Genomic DNA, 20,505 nt, shown 5'->3' on the forward strand with positions numbered 1-20,505 from the left:
CTTTAATAAGGGTGACCCTCTTTGGAAAGTAGAATAAATAAATTTTCATTTATTTCTAAATGGGCCGACCCCATTTTAGTGTCTCTTGGAAATAGAGACACCACTCTTGATGCTGGCTGACATGCCTATGTGAAGCACCACCATTGGAAAGAATTAAATTAAATTAAATCTATTTATGTGCAAACACGGCCGGCCCTCTTGGATGGATCACCTCCTTTGGGTGAAGGGATATTTTGGAAGCTACATATGCAAGTTGTGTGGGGGAAAAATATAATCAAGCAATCAACAATCATCCTTCACATTTACTGCAGAGTTAAGAGCAGCTACATATCAGACTTTAAGAGCAGATCTAAAAGAGGTTTCATAGAAGATTCAAAGGGAGTTTATGAGCAAATCGTTGGAGCATATTATAGCAGATTTGTATGTGAAGACATAGAAGATAAATCATAATTACACCAGCAGACTTGTAAAAGAAGAGAACAAATGAAAGGCAGATTTCATGAAGGTTTTATGAGCAGATATATGAGTAAAATTATGGCAGATCTATGAGCAGCATTATAGCAGATTTGTGAGCAAATTTATAATAAATGTTGGAGAAGATTTTTATAGTTAGAGGTTGGTGCCTTTTATACAAAAATATTAATGCCTTGCTGAGTTGGTGCTCAATTGTGGGGATTGGTGTCTCCAATGGATTAGTGCCTACAAATCATTAAAAAGGAGATTGGTGTCTCCTGTGGGTTGGTACCTACAAATTTTGTCAAAAAGATTTTATATAAGCAATATTTTACTGTGGTTTTCTCCCATAAGGGTTTGCACATAAATCTTGTGTTCCTCGTGTTGCATATTTGTTTGATCTTGCATGATTGATATTTCTATGGTAGTTAAGTTTTGAAAAAGTAAAAGATTATCTTATACTGATTCACCCCCACCTTCTCAGTATAAGCTTGTGTTCTTCAGTTAGAAGTGAAGAGCCTAAGAAGGAGGAAGATTCACCAGATCATGAACTATCTATCAATCTTCCAAAGGATGAGTCATTGTCGTATGTGATAGATTTTCAACATAGCTATGTGGATAAGCATTCATTTGAGGAGAATGTTTTGGTTGAACCTAACTCTGGAATTTCAACTCACAAGAATGGGAGTGTTGAGGATAAGGCAAAAGAAGGTAAGCATTTTGATTACAACCTAAGGATGACAAAGATGGTTATATTTCAGATTAATTGCTCTATTCTATGCCATTACAAGATTCCTGTCATCAAGGTAAGCAATCTAAAAGGGGTGATAAGGTGAAGGATACAATTTCCAACATAGAGCATATAGATTGTTTGATCCAAGTTCAAAATTGTTTTAGAATATGAGAGTTGGGTAATCTTTTGATGTACAAAAACGATAAAGACTTTGATGAGACCAATGCCACTATTGAATTCTTCATCTCATGCATTTGGATAGAAGGACAGCTCATGAAAATTCAAATAAGATATGTTGTGAATTCTAACAAAATTGTGAAGGGTAAATGTTCACAGTTCATAGGTCACTTCTTGGAGCCAAGTTGTACACTTGAAAAGAAGGTTATGGATTATAGACTAATGGATATTTACATAGTTGCCAAGACACCACAATGCTTGATGCTGGAAGGTGGTAAGAAAAATGGATGTTATTCTGATATTCAAGAATCTCTGTCTAAGCATGGTGTGGTGTTTTGGGAATCAAACTATAAACAAGTTTGCCAACCTCAGATATATGAAAAAGAATTTATAAAGCATGACATACTATAAGATGGCTTCACAATTCCCTGCACCATGAAGACAACTTTTCATCACATTGGGTGGACACAAGGTGTGTAATGGCTTCTATGTCATGGGTTTAGAAGAGACCAACATAGTGTTGGGCATGCAATTGTTACATTCTATTGGAGAGTTCACTATGGAGTTGAAATTCAAGGGAAAAGAGGTACTACTTCAAGGCATTGAAGATGGAGCTAAGAGCATGGAACAAGTAGCTTGGACTACACCTCAAATGGAGACAACCATGGCCTCATACATAGGCGAGACACCTTTCTATGATGAAATTCAGTCTATTTGGATCAGCATTATATGCTGTTCAATGTTTCACCTCTAAAGTTGCCACCACATAGAGAGTTCCATCTGGAGATAGGGAAGAGAAATGTATGATATATCTTTAGCACCACAAAAAGATTTCAAGATTGTGTTCATGATAGTATCGAAATAGCACAACATAAGCTTGGTGGAATGGTTTCAAATATAGATATGCTTATAAAAGATTTAAAACAAGGCATAATGGGGAAGAGTAGTGATAGCATATTGCAATCATGTCGCAAAGCAAACATTTTAGGGACTTCTATTATTATTATTATTTCCATCTTTACGGTTTCTTTCATCACTATTTCCAGCTGCTACATTACATCATTTTCAGCCATACAAGTGTTTTTAATCATAGGATTGGGTGATTTTTGTTTACCGCTACAACTGGTAAATTAAATACAGGAAATAATAATGTACATGACAATGCATACCAAACACGGCAGTAAAATATATCTTTATTTGCACATGCAATTATTACAGAGAAGACTAGAGATGGCCAGCCAAGGATTACAATAGATCCGACTATACCATACTACTTCCTTAGCGGTACGCAACATATTTAAAGAACCCGAAGGTTGCCGAGAGGAACACAACCGTCAACCAACCGACACAGAACTACCAAGAGTGACAACACACTTAAGATAATTAACTAATACATTGGCAGATAACAAATAAAACCATAGGCATTTTATGCCGTCTACAAATTTCAGTTTGTTGCTGCTGTTGAAGTATTTTTAGTGATTAATAGCACTGCTGATTTTTGCAAAGGATTTTCAATATTGCAGTTGTTATACCATTTTTATATTTTCTATTTCTTGTGTTTCTGATTTTGGACTGCAATTATCAACCATCTACAACCATAGGTTTGTACATTTTAAGAGACATTCCTTGTATTAATTAATAATTTAATTATTTTCCGCATAACTGCCAAAGTTATGAAAATAATAAAATAGCTAAAATTAGGAATCCCAACCCACCATCAATACCTTGAGTGCATTAAATGAAGGACTTCTCCAAGAAGTGTGGAGAGCGTACAAAATATTGATCTGCACACAGATGATACCATTATACTAATCTGGGCTCCAAGAACTCTCTACCCCTATCAAAATACCTTCTCCATAATGCTAGCACTCTCCAAGAAAGTTGGAGGTTTCCAGGAACGTTGGAATAGACGAAAAAGGGACATTACATTGTTATAGTGTCAGCTACAATAAATTAGTGAAGATTTCGACTTGATGAGGATTGGATTAATTTATATTTGCAAGAATATAATTGTTATTGCTGATTTTCATCAATATTGCTGAGTGCCACGTTGAAGAGAGTTTTTAGAATTCATTGGCATGAATTGTTGCTTGCCAACATTTATTGTTGCCATTTTGTGATTTTTGGAGTGCCAAATTGGAGAAACTAAGTATTTGCTGCTGCTATTCACAAATATCAGAAATTATCTAAGACCTTGCTGCCATGCCAACTATTATACCATCAACATTATGGCCTTTTTCACTCAGAGGATCAACTTCTCCATCAGATCTTCATAAATCAAAGTTCTTGAGTAAGTTTTAGTTATTCGATTCACAGAAATTTGGTGAAATTTCAGTATATCGGCAGTTATACTTATAATCAAGCTTCCAATTGCCATAAGTGCAAGAATCAGAATTGGGTCTCATATTGTGTTTCTAATTGATATTTCTAAGTGGACTATTGTTGTTTACATATCAAATCTAAGTGTAATTATTGTCCTAGGGTTTCACATTTCTGTTCATTCACCAATCAGCAAATATATTTGACAATTCATATTTTCTGTTCATACATAAATCAGAAATCACATTGGTTGTAGTTGGTAATCTTCAAGCTAGGTGATGTATTTGAGGATTTATATCAGCATATGATGGTTTGGTTCATGATTTTTCCCAGCCACTTGAAATTGTTATCAGCATTTAGTTTTTATTTAGTTGGTTGTTTGAAGTTTCATATTTTATTTATACGGGTCTTGGAATGTTGTATTAGTGATGGTCAGCTAAGGTTTGGCATCTAAATTTGACATTTGATTATTGTTTCAGCTTGAACATATTTGAAAAATCACCTATTTCCTAATGTTGTTCAATTGGAGACATCATAGATGCTCCCTTTTATATCCTTTCTAATCTATATACAAAATTCTGGCCATCTACACAACCAAATTAATCATGTTCACATTCTACACTTCTCAAGGAAATTGATGATCGTCCTACATTACCATCTCTACAAAATACTCACCATCCTAATCACAAGGAATCATGCACTCTTTAGATGGCTGGTATATGATTCATTATGAAGTTATTGTTTCAAAGATTAGAACTATCCCACAATGTGCTCCTCTTGTGACCAAATCTATCTCTCCAACTAAGATTCACTCTTGTGCCTCAATTTAATTAGAAAATTTGTAAATCAATAGTGATTTCTATGTTATCCATCCCCTTAGAGGAAAACAATTCTTGTTTATAAGTAAGCTTCCTCACAAATCAAAGTTGGACTTTTAACAACTTGATTATCAGTACATTCTCCTATTTCATAGCTTCCCATAGGTTATATGCTTAAGCATGGACACCGACTTCACATTTGCTGATAAAAATGATTAACTTCTATGTCCTTGATCCAAATTTTGGGCCAATCTAATAGAAACACCTCAATATGAAGATCCTTTGCCATGCAAATCATCAATTTTTGGAGCTTAAATATTCGTAAGAGGATCCTTTGGTCATTGAAAAACTATTTTAGTCTCTAGAATATTTTATTTTCAGATGTTCCAATTCCTCTTAGTAAACATATGGAATCTATCTGTTTGGGAACACCATCTTCACCATTTTCTGTTTGTATGCATTCCATACTCTGCTGATTTTGATTTCCTTTTGGCAAATTATGGAATTGGAAACTATGAATTGGTTCTCACTGCCGGTTGAAATTGAGAACAATTTTCTCTTAGTAAGGAGGAAATGAAGTCCACATGGGCTAAGCATACTTTATTAAATATTGTATACAGTCAAATATGAATATCGCTAATTCTTAAATGTCACACAACTCTATTCTCTTAGGAGTTCGCAATTTCCTTGCTCTAGAAGCTTCCTTGTATATCCTTTGTAATCTATACATATGTAATATAAATGAGCATAAAACATGTACCATTGTGGCAATATCTTGTGTTCTCTATTGTGGGCTTACTTCTTGAACCATTGTAAGTTGGCTTATTTTTGCAATAAAAACTGACTGTTTTGCAATCATTGATGGCGACATAAGGGATGACATCTCCAAGCATTTCTATAGGGTTTACAAAACAAATAAAATTAATATTTATCAATCTCTCAGGCTCAGTATATTGTGATAGCATTTAAGATATTCTTACAACTGTATCCATATTCCAAAATCAACATAGAATATAGAGAGACATCATATTCTAGTCACAGCACATTCAGTAAACATTCTCAATAGTTTAGAGCACATACTCAAGCAAAAAATTTGCAGCCAACATCCCAGGACTACCTCCTCCAAACCACTGAAACCGCCAAGAACCTTCAAGAAATGGTGACCTGGAAAAAGCAACACAAATACCAAAATTGATTTTTGTAGGTATTGACAATAAAAATGATACCATGAATAATAACTGAAATCATAACTTCTTCCAAATGATGTAAGAAATGGGATAGAAAGAGATCAATGTTCATGATGTAAAAAGTTTCCAATAACAAAGACCTCTTCCTATTTTAAAAACTACAACATCTACAATGTTACGTAGAGTATTGAAGAAAGTATTTCACCTTATACCATTGCTAAATACCCAAATACTGAAAATGATCAATATGAAAAAAATACTGAAATGATTATTAGTCACCATAACTGCAGGAAATATAGTTCATAGGTAACACGAGAAATATAAATTTAAAAGATTATACTGATTGGTTCATGTATCGAACAAAGGATAGTTTCTTAACTTTTAGATCATTAGAGATCACAAACTCCAACTTTCTCAATATTTGAGAGTTGGAAAATAAGCTATCTTAAGGAAAGATATAATTGTTGCCGAGGCGAATTCAGGCAGAATTGGTAGTTATCTTAATCTATTATAGATTTTTATATTATTATTACTTTTTGTTTTAGACAGCCCTTAATACAAATAATTAGCTTGCTATCATGATCTATTAAAGCATTCTTTACCTTTAGTACATTTTGTCATAGACACAGTCCTTAATACAAATTAAAGCCCATCAAAATAACTCAGTTGCATTCTTAAGGTTCACTAACCTCTTCTGGCAGATTCTAGGAAGTGTATTGTTCATTCAATGCGTAAAGATATTCCAACTTAATTCCAAGAAATGACTGAAGTAAAAAGCATCCTAAATAATGTCCACAAATTTGAAGTTCATCCCATGATCAAATGGTTAAATGTCTAGAACTTCAATATTATTCTAAGCAAACTTCCCTGGGATTTTAATTGTATTCATTCTGAACCATCATGCTCCATGTAATTGTCGATGCTATGTCAAAGAGACTAAAAAAATTCAGGCGTTCTTAAGTAAAAGTTTAATTGTTACTACTAAAAAAGCTACTGACCTGCAAAGTGTTGTTCCTTAAAGGACTTCTTGCACATCATCACAACAGTAAACCTAATATAATGCAGTTTTCCTGTATTGCCCAAATTAGTTTAATAATTGGTCTTCAAACACACTAACAGAAATTTTAATGTCTTAACTGAGGTCCTAGAGTCGTATGTTTGATCAGACATTCACTTCCCTAACTCATCAGAGAGTTTGGTTTATACAGAAAATCTTTATTAGAGATATATTGCCAAATGGAGGTTACAAAAATATGGGAGACAGAGAATAACAGACTTTCATGCAGAAGTGATATAGAAGAAGTCATCCTGGTTATATTTCCAATTATCTGAGGTAAGCTAGTGGGCTGTATTCACATTAAATGGAATTTGCTGTTCTTAATATTTAATGCCAGCAAAGTTTATATTGCCTATTATTGTTTGTGTCCTGTTTGGTGTGTCAATTTCTGTAGAGGAGCACAGTTATTCCTTGTCACGACTCTCCTGTTGAATATCCGTGAGCAGTTGCACATATTCGTTATGGGTTTATTTGATGGACTTTAAACTATATGAGTTTGATATTATATTTAATGTTTGGCATTTGATGATATCGGACTTTTAGATAATACATTTGATGTTTCACATAATATTATTATTATCAGCTGAGGGAATAAATTATTGAACATTGCAAAGGTTAAGTGGCTGTGTATTAAACTGCGGAGGCCGAATCTATCTTCCTCACCCGATGTTATTAGTAGCAGACACATATATCGGTTTGCAATATTTGTCTTCTCCATTTGGGCTTATTTAGAAAGGCCGTGAGTATGAGGATATTATGATTTGTTGTGAGACTATTCTGTTCGATGTGGTGTTCTTGCTGGCCGGAAAGAAGCTGGAATGCCCCCTCTGAAATTTGATTAAATACCAGAGTTTGAAGTATTTTTAAGGGACAATTCATGATTCAACATTGGGAGTTTTAACTGCAAATAGATACTGACGAGTGAGAGATACCAGAATTATATTAATTCCTAGCATATGAATTAACCATGGGCTTCAAGTTCATTGCAAATACTGAAGTCGGAAGTATTTAATATTGTCAAGAATATTCAAAGGCTCTTTCATTGGTTTTGCTGTAATATTATTCTGTGAAGAAGAAATTTACTGGAGACTGTGTGTGCAATAGAGAACTTATTGCCTGCAGATTTATGTTCGGAGATTCCAGTAGGTGGACGTGAGGAGCTATAACGGAGTCTTCAGGCACTCATTATACTATGGATAATGTTGCAAATGTGTTCATCGGGCTCCTTGGGAGTTGCACATGGAGTATACTTTGAGACTATATTTGGTGATTCTGACTGTATACGTGTGTTATTCCCTGCAAAATATGTTGAATGATTCTCAGACACGTAATCAATGGCTACAGACATTCAAATACATGGGATTCTAATCATCGCAGCCCAGAATATCTTGTCAAGCAGCCTACAACGGGAGTACCCAAACTTTCAGTGGTGATTCAGATTGGCAATTCCATACATAAAAGAACAGTTATCGGGTGGTCAGAAGTCTTAACTTCCAGTGGTCGTCATCAGCAGTGAGCATATATGGAATCTGAATGTTACTATGCAGCTGTTTATTCTGTGAAGGAAGTTTGACTGGAACGTGTATCAGGAGCAGCTTTACATACATTGAAAATGCTGATCATTCAAACTACTATAAAGAGGTCAGAGATAATATAATTAGTTGATTCTTTTGAAATATCGAAATATATGTTCCTTTCCAGTTCTACCATTTAGCCAGTGTTCTCAATTAAACAAATTGGTCTGGAACAATAAACAGTAAATCTAAGATTGGTGCAATACAAAAATAATATGATTGAGTAGAACAAATGAATGAGAAATATAAGTAAAAACAACAGTAGCTAACTGTTTGACCAAATACCTGAACAACAAAACAATTTGGAAACAGCAGGAATTGTGTTAAACTAGGTTGGGGATTTTACATGTTATCAAACCACCTTTAATTCAAACCTTAATTTGCTGCCTTTTATAACTATATCTGCCTTAAATACTTCCTTCATAACGTGTAGCGCTGCCTTTAAAGCCTTTTCAATTACTAATTGTGATTGCAGCTTTATTAGTTCATAACTTGCTGCTCTATAGAATATATTCACTGCATCTTTACACATAAATTGCTGCATTCCAAAAACAATAATATCTTCTCTATTCTAATGTTAATTGTTAGTCCAAATTAATCTCAAATGCTGCACATATTATTAATTAATGCTCTCTCATACTTGGGCGAATATATATATAGGATTGCCTTAAAACATCTAATAAGGTGGTCAGCCAGCACTGGCTTTAAATGCCTTTGCCAAAATTCTTCAATGCAGACGCCATTGTAAGTATTATGTGATTTCATATAAACCAAAGAAGTTGGTTGGCATATGAATGAGACTATCTAAATTGTTTCCTTCTTATATTTTGATAACTGAGTTTCTTAATATATTCTTTCTTCTCCTTGTCTCACCTTCACTCTTATTGTCACTCTCATGTGGCAAACTCCTTAGACATCAATGACAATATGTTCAACAATCTCATCCATACTCTTTTGACATCAATGACAATATCTTTGCCAACGATCTCCACTGAGTGCCTTTGACATCAATGACAATATTTCCAACAACAAATGGATCCCGCAAGTTGAATAATGGAAATGTCAACTGAGATGAGTTACACCCTATCTGCAATCAATGCTTTAAAAAAATTCTCAATAAGGTTTGTCCAATATTCCAAAATAGATTTTATATTCTTCCCTCTTTAGGTTTCATAACATTTCCATCTTTCTTCTATGTTATACATGTGATGGCTTCTCGTAGCATCCATTTAGAATTAAAGAGACATCTTTCTTTCTTATCAATCTTCTTTCATCACCAAATTACCCTACCAGTATCCAAGCATCAAATAATGTGTTTTCTTAACTTTTCTTTCTTGACAATTTGTAATTTTATGCAATTATAATTTCAGTCATTGCAAGGGGCAGAAACCAGGGAACATGGTATTGCATGTTTCAAAACTTCTTAAGGCTCTATTCGTTCAATCTACAGGATGATTTGTAAGGATTTATGCAAAAGGAATGTGGCCTGCTGGCTTGAACTATAGGATGCAAAGGAAGAATTGGTTCTGATCAAGAGATTGTCTTCTTAGGGCTATATATTGTTTCTATTCACAAGATGATTTGTAAGAATTTATTCAGAATAAGTCTAGCCTGCTGGTATGCTCTGTAAGATGCAGATAAAGAATCGGTTCTACTTCTCATCACAAGATAACTCTAGGGACTTAATTCTACCCAAAAAGTACAAACCCATTACCTGGGTCTGCTCAACATTATAGGTCAAGTGACAAAGCTATCATATGTAAGACAATACACGTAGAATGTGATTTAAAAATTCAATTTTAGATGAAACACTTGAAATCTTGAACTGGGACAGCTTCATACTGTTTCATAGCAGTTTCATAAATTCTATATGGATTAGTGCCTTCTCATTCAAATTCAAGGTTCCTGTTTGATTGGATCTGTACTGAGGTATTGCCAATAAATTTATGTATGTCAACACAGATCTAACAAATGAAATTTATGCTCAATGTGAAAAAGATAAAGACAAGAACCGACAGCTTTTGGGACTGTCAGCTCAGAAAGCATATTTGAAGTAAGACCTTTCGTAGGATTCAAAATACTTCTTTCTTCCACTGTTCCACATACATTAGAAAATAGCTTTCTTTATAGACACATGAGTCATGAGTAGATAGCTCGAATAATTTGATTTGTTCAGACTTTTCCAAGTGTCTGTCTTGGTTGGTAAAATGTAGAGTAGCTTTTGTTGGTATTTAATTAGATTTCTATAAGACAAGTTTTCATTGTTCAAAACTTTAATGGATGACTTGATAACTCGCATATGTACTCAGGTCTATATTCTTAGGTATTATATGTATCACTTGATATAGGGGTACAATGACAAACATGTGTTCCCATTTCTTGGGCAGAGCGGGCAAGTGAAGGTTTGTATATTTACTAAATACAATTGTGCTTCTTGTATGTTATATGATTCAGTTTTTCCGACTCACTTTTTCACCACCTTCAGCCTTTCCCTGCTGCCAAAACTCTGCCCCTCTCCAGAAAGAAAAAAGCAATAAATTAAAATAAAAATCCATTCTACATTCTTTCAAGGCACGTATGTGTTTCTTTGTGGATCAAGTCTATGATTGGTCTCTCTAACTGTAGCATAAGGTATCACCAGTTTACTTTGTAAATTAGCTTCCATACAGTCATATCTACAGTGTGAATGCAAGTGGTTAGTGTGTCTAACCCAATGTCTCTTGAATATAAAATGTGGAACTTCATTTTTTTCCCTCCTCAACAGTCTAACAGTATTGTTAAACCTCATTACATATGTCATATTTTACAACAATTAGTAAAATGTATATCCATTACACAACACAAAGGTATCATTAGACCTGAGCTCAAACACAAAGAAAATGGCATGCCACAGAACATAAAAATAAAACCCAAACCACCTACTTCAACACAACAATTTATTCACTGATCATGAGACACCGATTACCCTCATATGAACTAAAAACGTTTTGAAAGGGCATGACTCATGTTATCTTCCATGACAAACTGCCCAACATGTAAAATGGATCACTCACGTAGTTGGTCGAGGTGTAGGGTTGAGGCGTTCAAGAGCAATAACTCTTTCATTTATGTCAATGCGCTCTATGTCAGTAGCTTTGCCAGAAGGAATTACATCTAAACCCCCAGCATCTTTAATCTGCACAGGTTAAAAGGAAAGGTTATATCACCTAAATCATATATAATAATTGGGCTTTGAAACAGAAAAGCTGGACTACAAAAAAATAAAAGATAAATGAAAACTAGTATTGAGTTTGAGCAGTACATGATAAATAACTAGAATTTTAAACATATATAGAGCAGATAAAACCACATCATCTATCAAAAGTTACATTCTTAACTGCTTATTCAATAAGAAGAGAAATCATCATAATAATATTTACATATTTGTTAATTAGTCAAACTAAATATTATTCAAAGCCTCTAAAATAATTTATGATGAACCTAAGAATAAGGTTGAAGAACATGACAGGAGTGGCTAAGGAAAGCCGGGAAGAGCAAAGTTACAGATGCTCATAACTATGAACTTGGTAACATGGTGTCAAAAATTATTAATTTATCATAATCAAATGCTAACTCTTTAAATTTTGGATAAAGATGCATCGCCCTATGATATTACTCTCAGGGGGATCTTCCTTAGAAAATAGATTGGTAGTAATTTTTATAAGATGTAAGAATATTTCTTTATGGCACAATGTAATTAACAGAAAGAGCAGTAGCAATTTTACATAATGTGATCAAAACAAGCATAGTAGAGAATATCTGAGTTCTAGATAAAGGCTAATTACCAAAATACTAAATAGCAGAAATAAGAAAACAAAACCACATCAAGATGGCAACCTCCAAATACAAAGATCCTAACAAGAGAACTTCAAAAAGTGACGACCAAAAATGAAGATTGTGTGAACACCCTAAACCCTTATATATAGACACAATTAGACCAGAAGAATCCTTAGTTCTTCATTGGACGATTTTGAATAGATGGAAGAAGCACCTTCATCCTTGTCACGTTACTTGAAGTTGAATCTACACTACTTTTTGAAATGTATTGTTTTTCCATGATTCTAACATTTCAAATTTGAATTTTTAGGAGAGCTGCCTTTGGATTTAGATTTCCCTTTGCCTCCTTACTTCTTCCCCTTTCCTTTGGTCCTTCCTCTCACCATGAGAACATCCTTTTAACCAACACCTATGAGATTTCTCCTCATCTCTTCTGACATTATGACAGCCACCATTTCCTCAAGCTTTGACTTTGAAGAAGTGCTACTAATTGCCATGACAAGGTTATTCAATGAATATGGAAGACAACAAACTTGTAATATTATAGATTTATCTTTCTTGTCCATCTTCACATCTACAAATGCTAGTTGACTTGCAATGATGTTGAATGCATTTAAATGATTGATAACTATGTCTCCATCACCAATTATCAAGGAATAAAATTTCTTCCTCAAGAAAGGTTTGTTTACAACAGACTTTGTTTGATACATATTCTCTATTTTCTGTAACAGTTTATGCAATGTATTTTCATTAGAAGCATTTAACAACACTAAATCAACAAGACACAATCTAATGGTTCTACATGCTTTCCCAGCAAGTTTTAACATTCATCATTTGTCATAATGGAAAGTTTTTTTCATGTAAAACCACCACCCATTGATCTCAACTAAGAGACCCTCCACACTGAGTTTCCACAACTTGAAGTTTTGTCCATTGCGCTTATCAACCTCCAAACTAGGATGTAGTTTTGTCCATAATTTACATCGGACCTGTAATAACCACAAATCTGAAATATTAAACTAAATCAGCAACAATGGACATAGAAGCAAAACCCTTCCAAAATATACGGATAATATATAAATTCAGCATCAAATCAGTACCACTCACTATATTATCAACGAAATATGTCCTCCAATATATGCTCCAAATCTAGCAGAATTCTGACAACATTAGGAAGACACCTACTTACTACAAAAGCCCAACTATGAAAACCACAACCAAGCCTCTCATTTATAAGCATGATTGATTCAAGAAAAAGCCAATGGTTTCTAAAACCATACAACCATACTCTTCACGTGCCTTGGTGGCCCTTCTACCTCCCAAAGCTCATTTGGTCCACCTAGAGAATGCTAATCAAGTTGTGACTCTTCAACTCTCATCTCAAAGTGATCTTCTTTTGTATTGTTGCAACCCCAACTTAACATCCAAAATCCATGTCATCCATGTTGAGACATGGACCAGCTAGGATCCAAACCTAGGACCTTCCATATGCTGCTGGAGTGCTCTACCACTGAGCTACTGGCCCCTCTTGGACCAGTCCATTGTCAGTCCGGGTGTGGCTTATTTCCAGCACCAACACCCCCCCTTAAGCCACACCTCTCGTGTGCTTGGGGCTCCTAGCCTGGACCTAGCTCTGATACCATGTTGAGACATGGACCAGCTAGGATCCGAACCTAGGACCTTCCATACACTGCTGGAGTGCTCTACCACTGAGCTACTGGCCCCTCTTGGACCAGTCCATCGTCGGTCCGGGTGTGGCTTATTTCCAACACCAACAATCCATGTTCTCAAAACCCTCCAAATTTGTCTTATCCCAAGCATGGGGACCATCCCAAGATAACCACACTTACCACCAACATTAATTGTCAGATATGCATCCCAAAAGGGGGATTGTTTAGCTCTCATTATTTTAGTTGGGTAGCTTGGTGAACAGCTTAGTAGGCTTGTATAACTCCCATTCATTTTGTTGGGCAACATGATTATCACTTTAGGAGACTTGTTTATCTCTTGCACTTATGTTTGTGTGCCTCCCTCAACAACCAAAGAAGTTCGATTAGCTCGCATATTTGTGGTTAAGAGACTTGTTTGGCACCTTAAGGAGGCTTGTTCAACCAGAATCCTCATCTAGTGAAATGGTCTACAAGGCTTGGCTAGTTCCCCACCTTAATCTCACTAGTAGTATTATCTATCTCACTCAAAGGCTTGTTCAGCTTTTCACCTTGATGCCTTAAGGAGGATTTCTTACCTCCCTAACATTTGGATTCAATAGAAGATCACTCGTCACCCAAAAAAGTCTTGATCAACTACTTTCTATTTGATCCAAGGGAGACTTTCTCTACTACCCCCAAGTGCATTATCAAGTTGTTTGTTTAGTTTATTATGCCAATTACTAACCAGGCACACCAACATCAATTGTTGACAATCTTTTAGTGGCTCTTAGACCGTATACTTTTTGAACTTTGTACTACAACTTCTAACCCATCATGTTGTTGGTCCACACATATTGGTTAATTTGTGCTAACTCCTCAAGAAGCTTTCTTAGCTTTCTAGAGTTAGTTGGCTATCTATTAAGTGTCTCAAATCACTTACTAACCCTCCTTTGCCTTAGCTCTCATAGGTTCTCATTCGCCTTAATGGCACTTGAGTGTCCTAGTTCAATTACTTAGATTTACCTTGTTACCTTATTCTTGTATGCACCCATACCTCCACATTCACCTTATCAGCACATTTATCACTCAATTTTTGCACCTACCTTCATATACCCTTTAGCCACCTAAACCTAAGCATTTGCCCATCCTAGGACATTCTTGTGGTCACAAATTTGTCCCCTTTCTTTCCAAAATTCAAATTCAAAATTTGGTTGCCTAGCCCCCTTTACCTTTCCGACTTGTTGTGACATATTCACACATCGCTCCATTGCAAATGGGGACCCCTACTTTTTGCTTTCTAGGGTTAGTTTTCTTGGCTTAGTCTTTTAGGTTCTTGCCTATTGATCTTTGCATTAGAATTGTCAGAGAGCTTATTTGAATAGGATGCTCTCATTAGGTTGAGATGAACCAATGGGTGGCCCAGGTCAAGGTCTCTTTGAAAGCTCTCTTTAAGTCTGGCCTTGGTCTAGTTTTGGGGTTAAGTCTTGATTAGGATGATGAAGTAAAGATCAAGTACAATCATGAAGGAGAGAATGGGGGGAGTTAAAGATTTCTTCACTTAGTTTGATGAAGTCCTTTTACTTCTAGGCTTTGATTGGCATGGAACTAACCTATTTGCCCTTAGAAAATGCCTAATGATCAAGTCTAGACTTGAAAGTTTGACAAGATGAAGAGAAAGCTAAGCCTATCTTCCAAATTCGCTCCTAACCCTTCCAAAGGTACAGGAGCGAATTCCTCCTAAACTCCCTTTGCCCTCCTAATTTGGATAAAATCCCACTCTAGAATGATTAATTGAGAGAGATTGGCATGAATTCACCCTTGGGGATGCCTTTGGACAAACTTTGACTAGGTAATTTGGAGAGAAAGTCAAGAATTTGAGCATTAATGCTAAATTCGCTCCTAACCCTTCCAAAGGGACAGGAGCGAATTTCCTTAGACTTTTCTCTTGCCCCCAGTTTGGATCATGAACCTTCTTCCCACGGTTTGAGTGAGAGAGAAAATGATCTATCCATGCCTTTGAAGGTGAGTTGACAAGAAGTTGAGCAAGGAAGTGTGAAGAATTTGAGCTCTAAAGCCAAATTCGCTCAGGACCCTTCCAAAGGGTCAGGAGCAAATTTTCTCAAAACACCTATTTGCTCCTTGTTTGGGTCAAAATCTTTGTTACTATGGAGTGATCAAGGGAGGATTGATGTGTACATGCCTTGAGAATGAATTGGAAACAAGATTGACTGATAAAGGTTAAGAATTTGAGCTAAAATGCTAAATTCGCTCCTGACCCTTCCAAAAGGACAGGAGCCAATTTCCTTAGATCTCCTCTCTTGGACCTAACTTAGATAAAAAATCTTGCTCCTATGCCTTGATTGAATGAAGATTGACCTATCTATGCCTTGTGAGCGAATTCAAACAGGATTGGATGATGAAAATTGAGCCATGAAGCCAAATTCACTCCTAACCCTTCCAAAGGTACAGGAGAGAATTTCCTTAGATTTCCCTCCTTGCACCTAGTTTGGACCATAAATCTTACCCCCATGACGTAAATGAAAGAATTTTAATGCTTTGAAAGTGAATTGAAGAAGTTAAATACACTTGGAACATGAAGAAATTGAGAATTTGAGGTTTAAAGGTCAAATTCGCTCTCGACCCTTCCAAAGGGTCCAGAGCAAATTTTCTCAAAGGGTCATGTACCTTCCAAAGTCATTGAATGGTTGTCATTTTGAGCAATAGTGAGAGCAAATTGGCTTGGGTATGTAAAGAAAAGGATCAAAGTTCAAGTCTAAGACAAAGTTATGAGAAAAGAAGTATGAATTGAGCCTAAAGGAGCAAAATCACTCCTGACCCTTCCAAAGGGTCCAGAGCGAACTTCTTCAAGAAACCTTGTACCTTGCTCAAACCTTTGAACCAACCCATTCCTAAGTATTTTTAAAGGCAAATGACTTGATTTTGATGAGGAAAATGTTGAGAGATGAAGTTCTATGAAGGAAGAATTGAGCAAAATGCCAAATTCGCTCCTGACCTTTCCAAAGGGTCCATAACGAATTTTCATTATAGGTCCTATCCTTCCAAAGGGTCCAGAGCAAATTTTCATTATAGGTCCTGTCCTTCCAAAGGGTCCAGAGCGAATTTTCATTATAGGTCCTGTCCTTCCAAGGGTATAGGAGCGAAATTCCTTGGGAGAGAGGGTTTAGCTAATGAAATTGTGTTGAAGGTCTTCTTAAAGGTGATTCCAGTGTTCAAGCAATCCTAAGAACTATGAATTTGAGAGTGCTTTCATTTGAAAAGTGAGAAAACTTGAGACAACTCCTAATTCGCTCATGTACCTTCCAAAGGGTCCAGAGCGAAATTGATCCTAGTGCCTTCTTGTTGATGGTTTGAAGTGAGAAATACCATGTTAGGATGAATATATCATATGTGCTTGACACCATCTTTTGTTTGTTTTGCAAATCTACAAGACCAAGTTGGAAGGAGATTAGGCAAGGACAGGGGTGACCTCTTCAAGCTTCATCATCATCAAGGACACCTCAAATGTATGGAGGAAGACTCAAAGTGCTATTAAGTTGAAACGACTTCGAATGATCAATAATTGCAAGCAATGGAGCTAGCCATCCTCAAGGACCTCATTGTATCACATAGAAAAATCACAAGATATTAGAAGAAGGATCATACAAGCACTTCAAAGAGAGATGAGCTTCCAGAGAAGAAGGAATGACTTGACCGTGAAGAAGCCTTATCAAGCACAAGAGAGTCAAGGAAAGGTACGCTATTCATCAAGTACATCAGGGGCAAAGGAGGATTAACCAAGGTCAGTGCAAGGGTACGTTGAAGAAGTAGATAGTTTCAAAAGAGTTAATCAAAGTTAGCTTCTCATCATCATCACATTGAATATCAAGAGATACAACGTTCCTTGACCAAGCACAAACACAAGACAAGATGGAATCCCAGTCACTGTTCCTCTAGTCAAAAGGTCCACATCAGCATGTCCAGATTCGATGAATCATGCTTATGCACAAAGGCACAAACTCCGATGTACCTACCCCTGTTTCCTATTGGTTCTCATGCATTGAATGTAATTTTCTCATTGGCTAAAGGAGTTTGTTGTAACAAACCCTAATTAGGGTTTTCATCTTGAAATCCTATCCATTGATTGTAAATCAATCAGAGCCATTGAAATGTAAAGAGCTCTCTATATAAAGCTTTGGCTCTTCATTTGTAAAGGTTAATAGTGAATAGTTAGTGAATATTATAGAAGAACAGAAGCTTAGATAGTAATTAGAATAAAGTAGGAAGAGAAAGCAAGAAATTGTTGCCTTGGTTGTAAAAGACTCCATTTTCATTGAAGATATGGTGAAATATGTCATTTCTTTGCAATGTGCATGGTTTCTTGTTGAATCTTCATATTAGATGGTAAATGATTAGATTGAATGGAAAAAGTTGTTGAATGCACTTGTGTGGAATCTGCCTAGTCCATACCACTAGCCTCTTACTGATTGTAAGTGCGCCCTGTGTGGTCAACTGACATTGAATGAGCTTAATCTCGAATTGTTATACGTACATTGTTCATGCATTAACTTGAATGGTGATCAATGTCTGATGCTGTAACGATTTGAACATATTCGAAGCATTCCTTAGAAGATTGGACTGAGCTGGTGTCAAATTGTTCAGTTTGATGGTGAGACCTAGCCCAGTAGGACTCCACCTAGTCATTCATCTATATTCTTACATTCTAGGTCCTAGAATTGATTCTCTAGCCCCTATGCTTTTGATATGTCTTTATCTCCCGGCGAGTAGTTAGGACTCAAGTTCCAGCTAATTAAGCGTTCAGGCATTCAAATGTAAGTCCCCTTGTGATTCCAGCATAATCACATCAAACCAACTGTGCTTATCCACACGTAGAGACCCTACATACCAGAACCTTGGAGTTATTTTGATTGATCCTTAGACAAATCTTCAACATTCGGATAACTTTGTTCAAGAGAGGATAAGATACCTTGGTATTTTATTCCGTGTTCGCATGTGCATAAAAAACACATCAACACGACCCAGTGCCAACTAAATGCATATTTGTCTAATTTGATGTTATTGTTGGAATGTAATAATATTTATAATATTACATTATTGTAATAATTATGTCAATAATAATAATCATATAATTATTAACATATAGTAGAAACATGAGCGAGTGTTGTGAGGGGGGTAAGGACATCCTCTACAACCATTTCTGAGAGGGCTATGAAGGCTTACTAAGTGTTAGCGAAGGTGGTTGTGGACTCAAATTCGGTTGTGGATGATGAGGATAATGCTAAAGATGACGAAGATGTGGCAGATGGTTGCGCACTCATTTCCCTTGTTTTGGCATATTCTTCTATTATTTCAATTGTTGTTGAGGATGTTGGCGGCCTTATGGTGAAGATGTTGTTGGCAAGGTCAATGTTGAGACTTTTCATTGGTGGGGGATGGAAGGAGATTTTCCTTCTCCTTCAGATGAAGTGTTCTCTCCTTTAGATGGGGCTTGTGTCTTGGGTCCTATGGATGTTCCAGACAATGAGGATAAAGTATAAACTCCTTCTGGATACTCTCTTGGAAGCCCACCTAAAGCAGAAAAAGTACGTCGATGAATCTAAGGTGGTGGTCAATGCTAGTGATCCTTTTTTGGGTCTAAGAAAAGGGTTTCTCTTCCCTTCCAATTTAACTACTTCTGGTTCAATCCTTTTTTGGGTTTGAGAAGAAGGGCCAATTCATTAAGGATGATGTTGTTTTATCTCCTTCTGGTGTTGGTCCTAGGGTTTCAAAGGTTCTCCGCAAGTGTGTGGCCAATTCTTCTCCAAAGTTTGAGAGGGTGTTTTCGGAGGTTGATGTTGATTCGGAGGTTCTCTAAGAGTTGGAGGACTATGGTGTGGATGTTGTTTCTTCTTTGGAGAATGGTGAGACGGATGGGAGTTTTGATGTTCTTGTTGTTGTTTCTTCCCCTCATGTTGTTAGGAGTTTTAGCAAGGGAGTTTCTCCTGGGTTTTGGAGGATGTGCAAATCCAAATAGATGTTCTCGATTCTCTTATGGCTGAGGTGAGTGCTTGGCTAAGGAGTTTGATAATTGGGAGATCTTGTGGTAACCATCCCAATATTGATGCGATTAGAAAATGGATCCTTCGGGTTTTGATTCTTAGAGGCAAGGTTCAAGTTACTAAAATGTTGAATGCCTTTTCTCTTTTTTTTTTTTCTTCAAAAGAAGATTGCTCTAGGATCCTTCTTGATGGTCCCTAGTTTATGGGATTGAATAGTCTTTGTCTTCAAAATTGGTCTCCTAGTTTCAACCCTTTGAAGGAAGTATTCTTGTTTCCTATTTGAGTTCATCTACCAAGACTACCCTTCAAATTTTGGAATGAAAAAACTTTCATGATTATTGAGAATTCTTTTGGGCAATATAGTGCTATTGATAAGATTACAAAATTCATGAAGTGCTTGTTATTTGCTTGATTTTGTGTGCTTTTGGAGAAAAATCAGGTTCTCACTCAGATTACCAGAATCTCAGTGTTCCACGGAAACATATTTCCCCCTCCCAGGCCCAAGTCCTCCCGTCCCTGAAACCCGTCCCCGAAACTTTTTCCCTTTGTGCCCCCATCTCCCCGTCCCCAAAGCCCATCCCCACATCCCCCCGTCTTCCCGTCCCCAACGGCCGTGGAACACTAGATTACCTTATCCTCAAAATTTGGTGATTGGGTGTAGTGGAT

At 36.3% G+C, this 20,505-nt stretch overlaps 1 protein-coding gene across 1 annotated transcript in view; it reads right to left on the reverse strand.

The window, feature by feature from the left end:
• LOC131037761 (probable plastid-lipid-associated protein 13, chloroplastic) overlaps positions 1–20,505 on the reverse strand; it is a 146,304-nt gene that overhangs the window by 65,700 nt on the left and 60,099 nt on the right. Inside the window, exons 2-3 of the mRNA XM_057969956.2 lie at positions 11,372–11,493; positions 5,581–5,664 (exon numbers count right to left, since the gene is read on the reverse strand). Coding sequence (XP_057825939.1) covers positions 5,581–5,664; positions 11,372–11,493 — 206 coding nt within the window. The remainder of the gene's footprint in view (positions 1–5,580; positions 5,665–11,371; positions 11,494–20,505) is intronic.

The sequence above is a fragment of the Cryptomeria japonica genome, chromosome 4 (assembly GCF_030272615.1).
Source record: "Cryptomeria japonica chromosome 4, Sugi_1.0, whole genome shotgun sequence".
NCBI classification, from domain to species: Eukaryota; Viridiplantae; Streptophyta; class Pinopsida; order Cupressales; family Cupressaceae; genus Cryptomeria; species Cryptomeria japonica.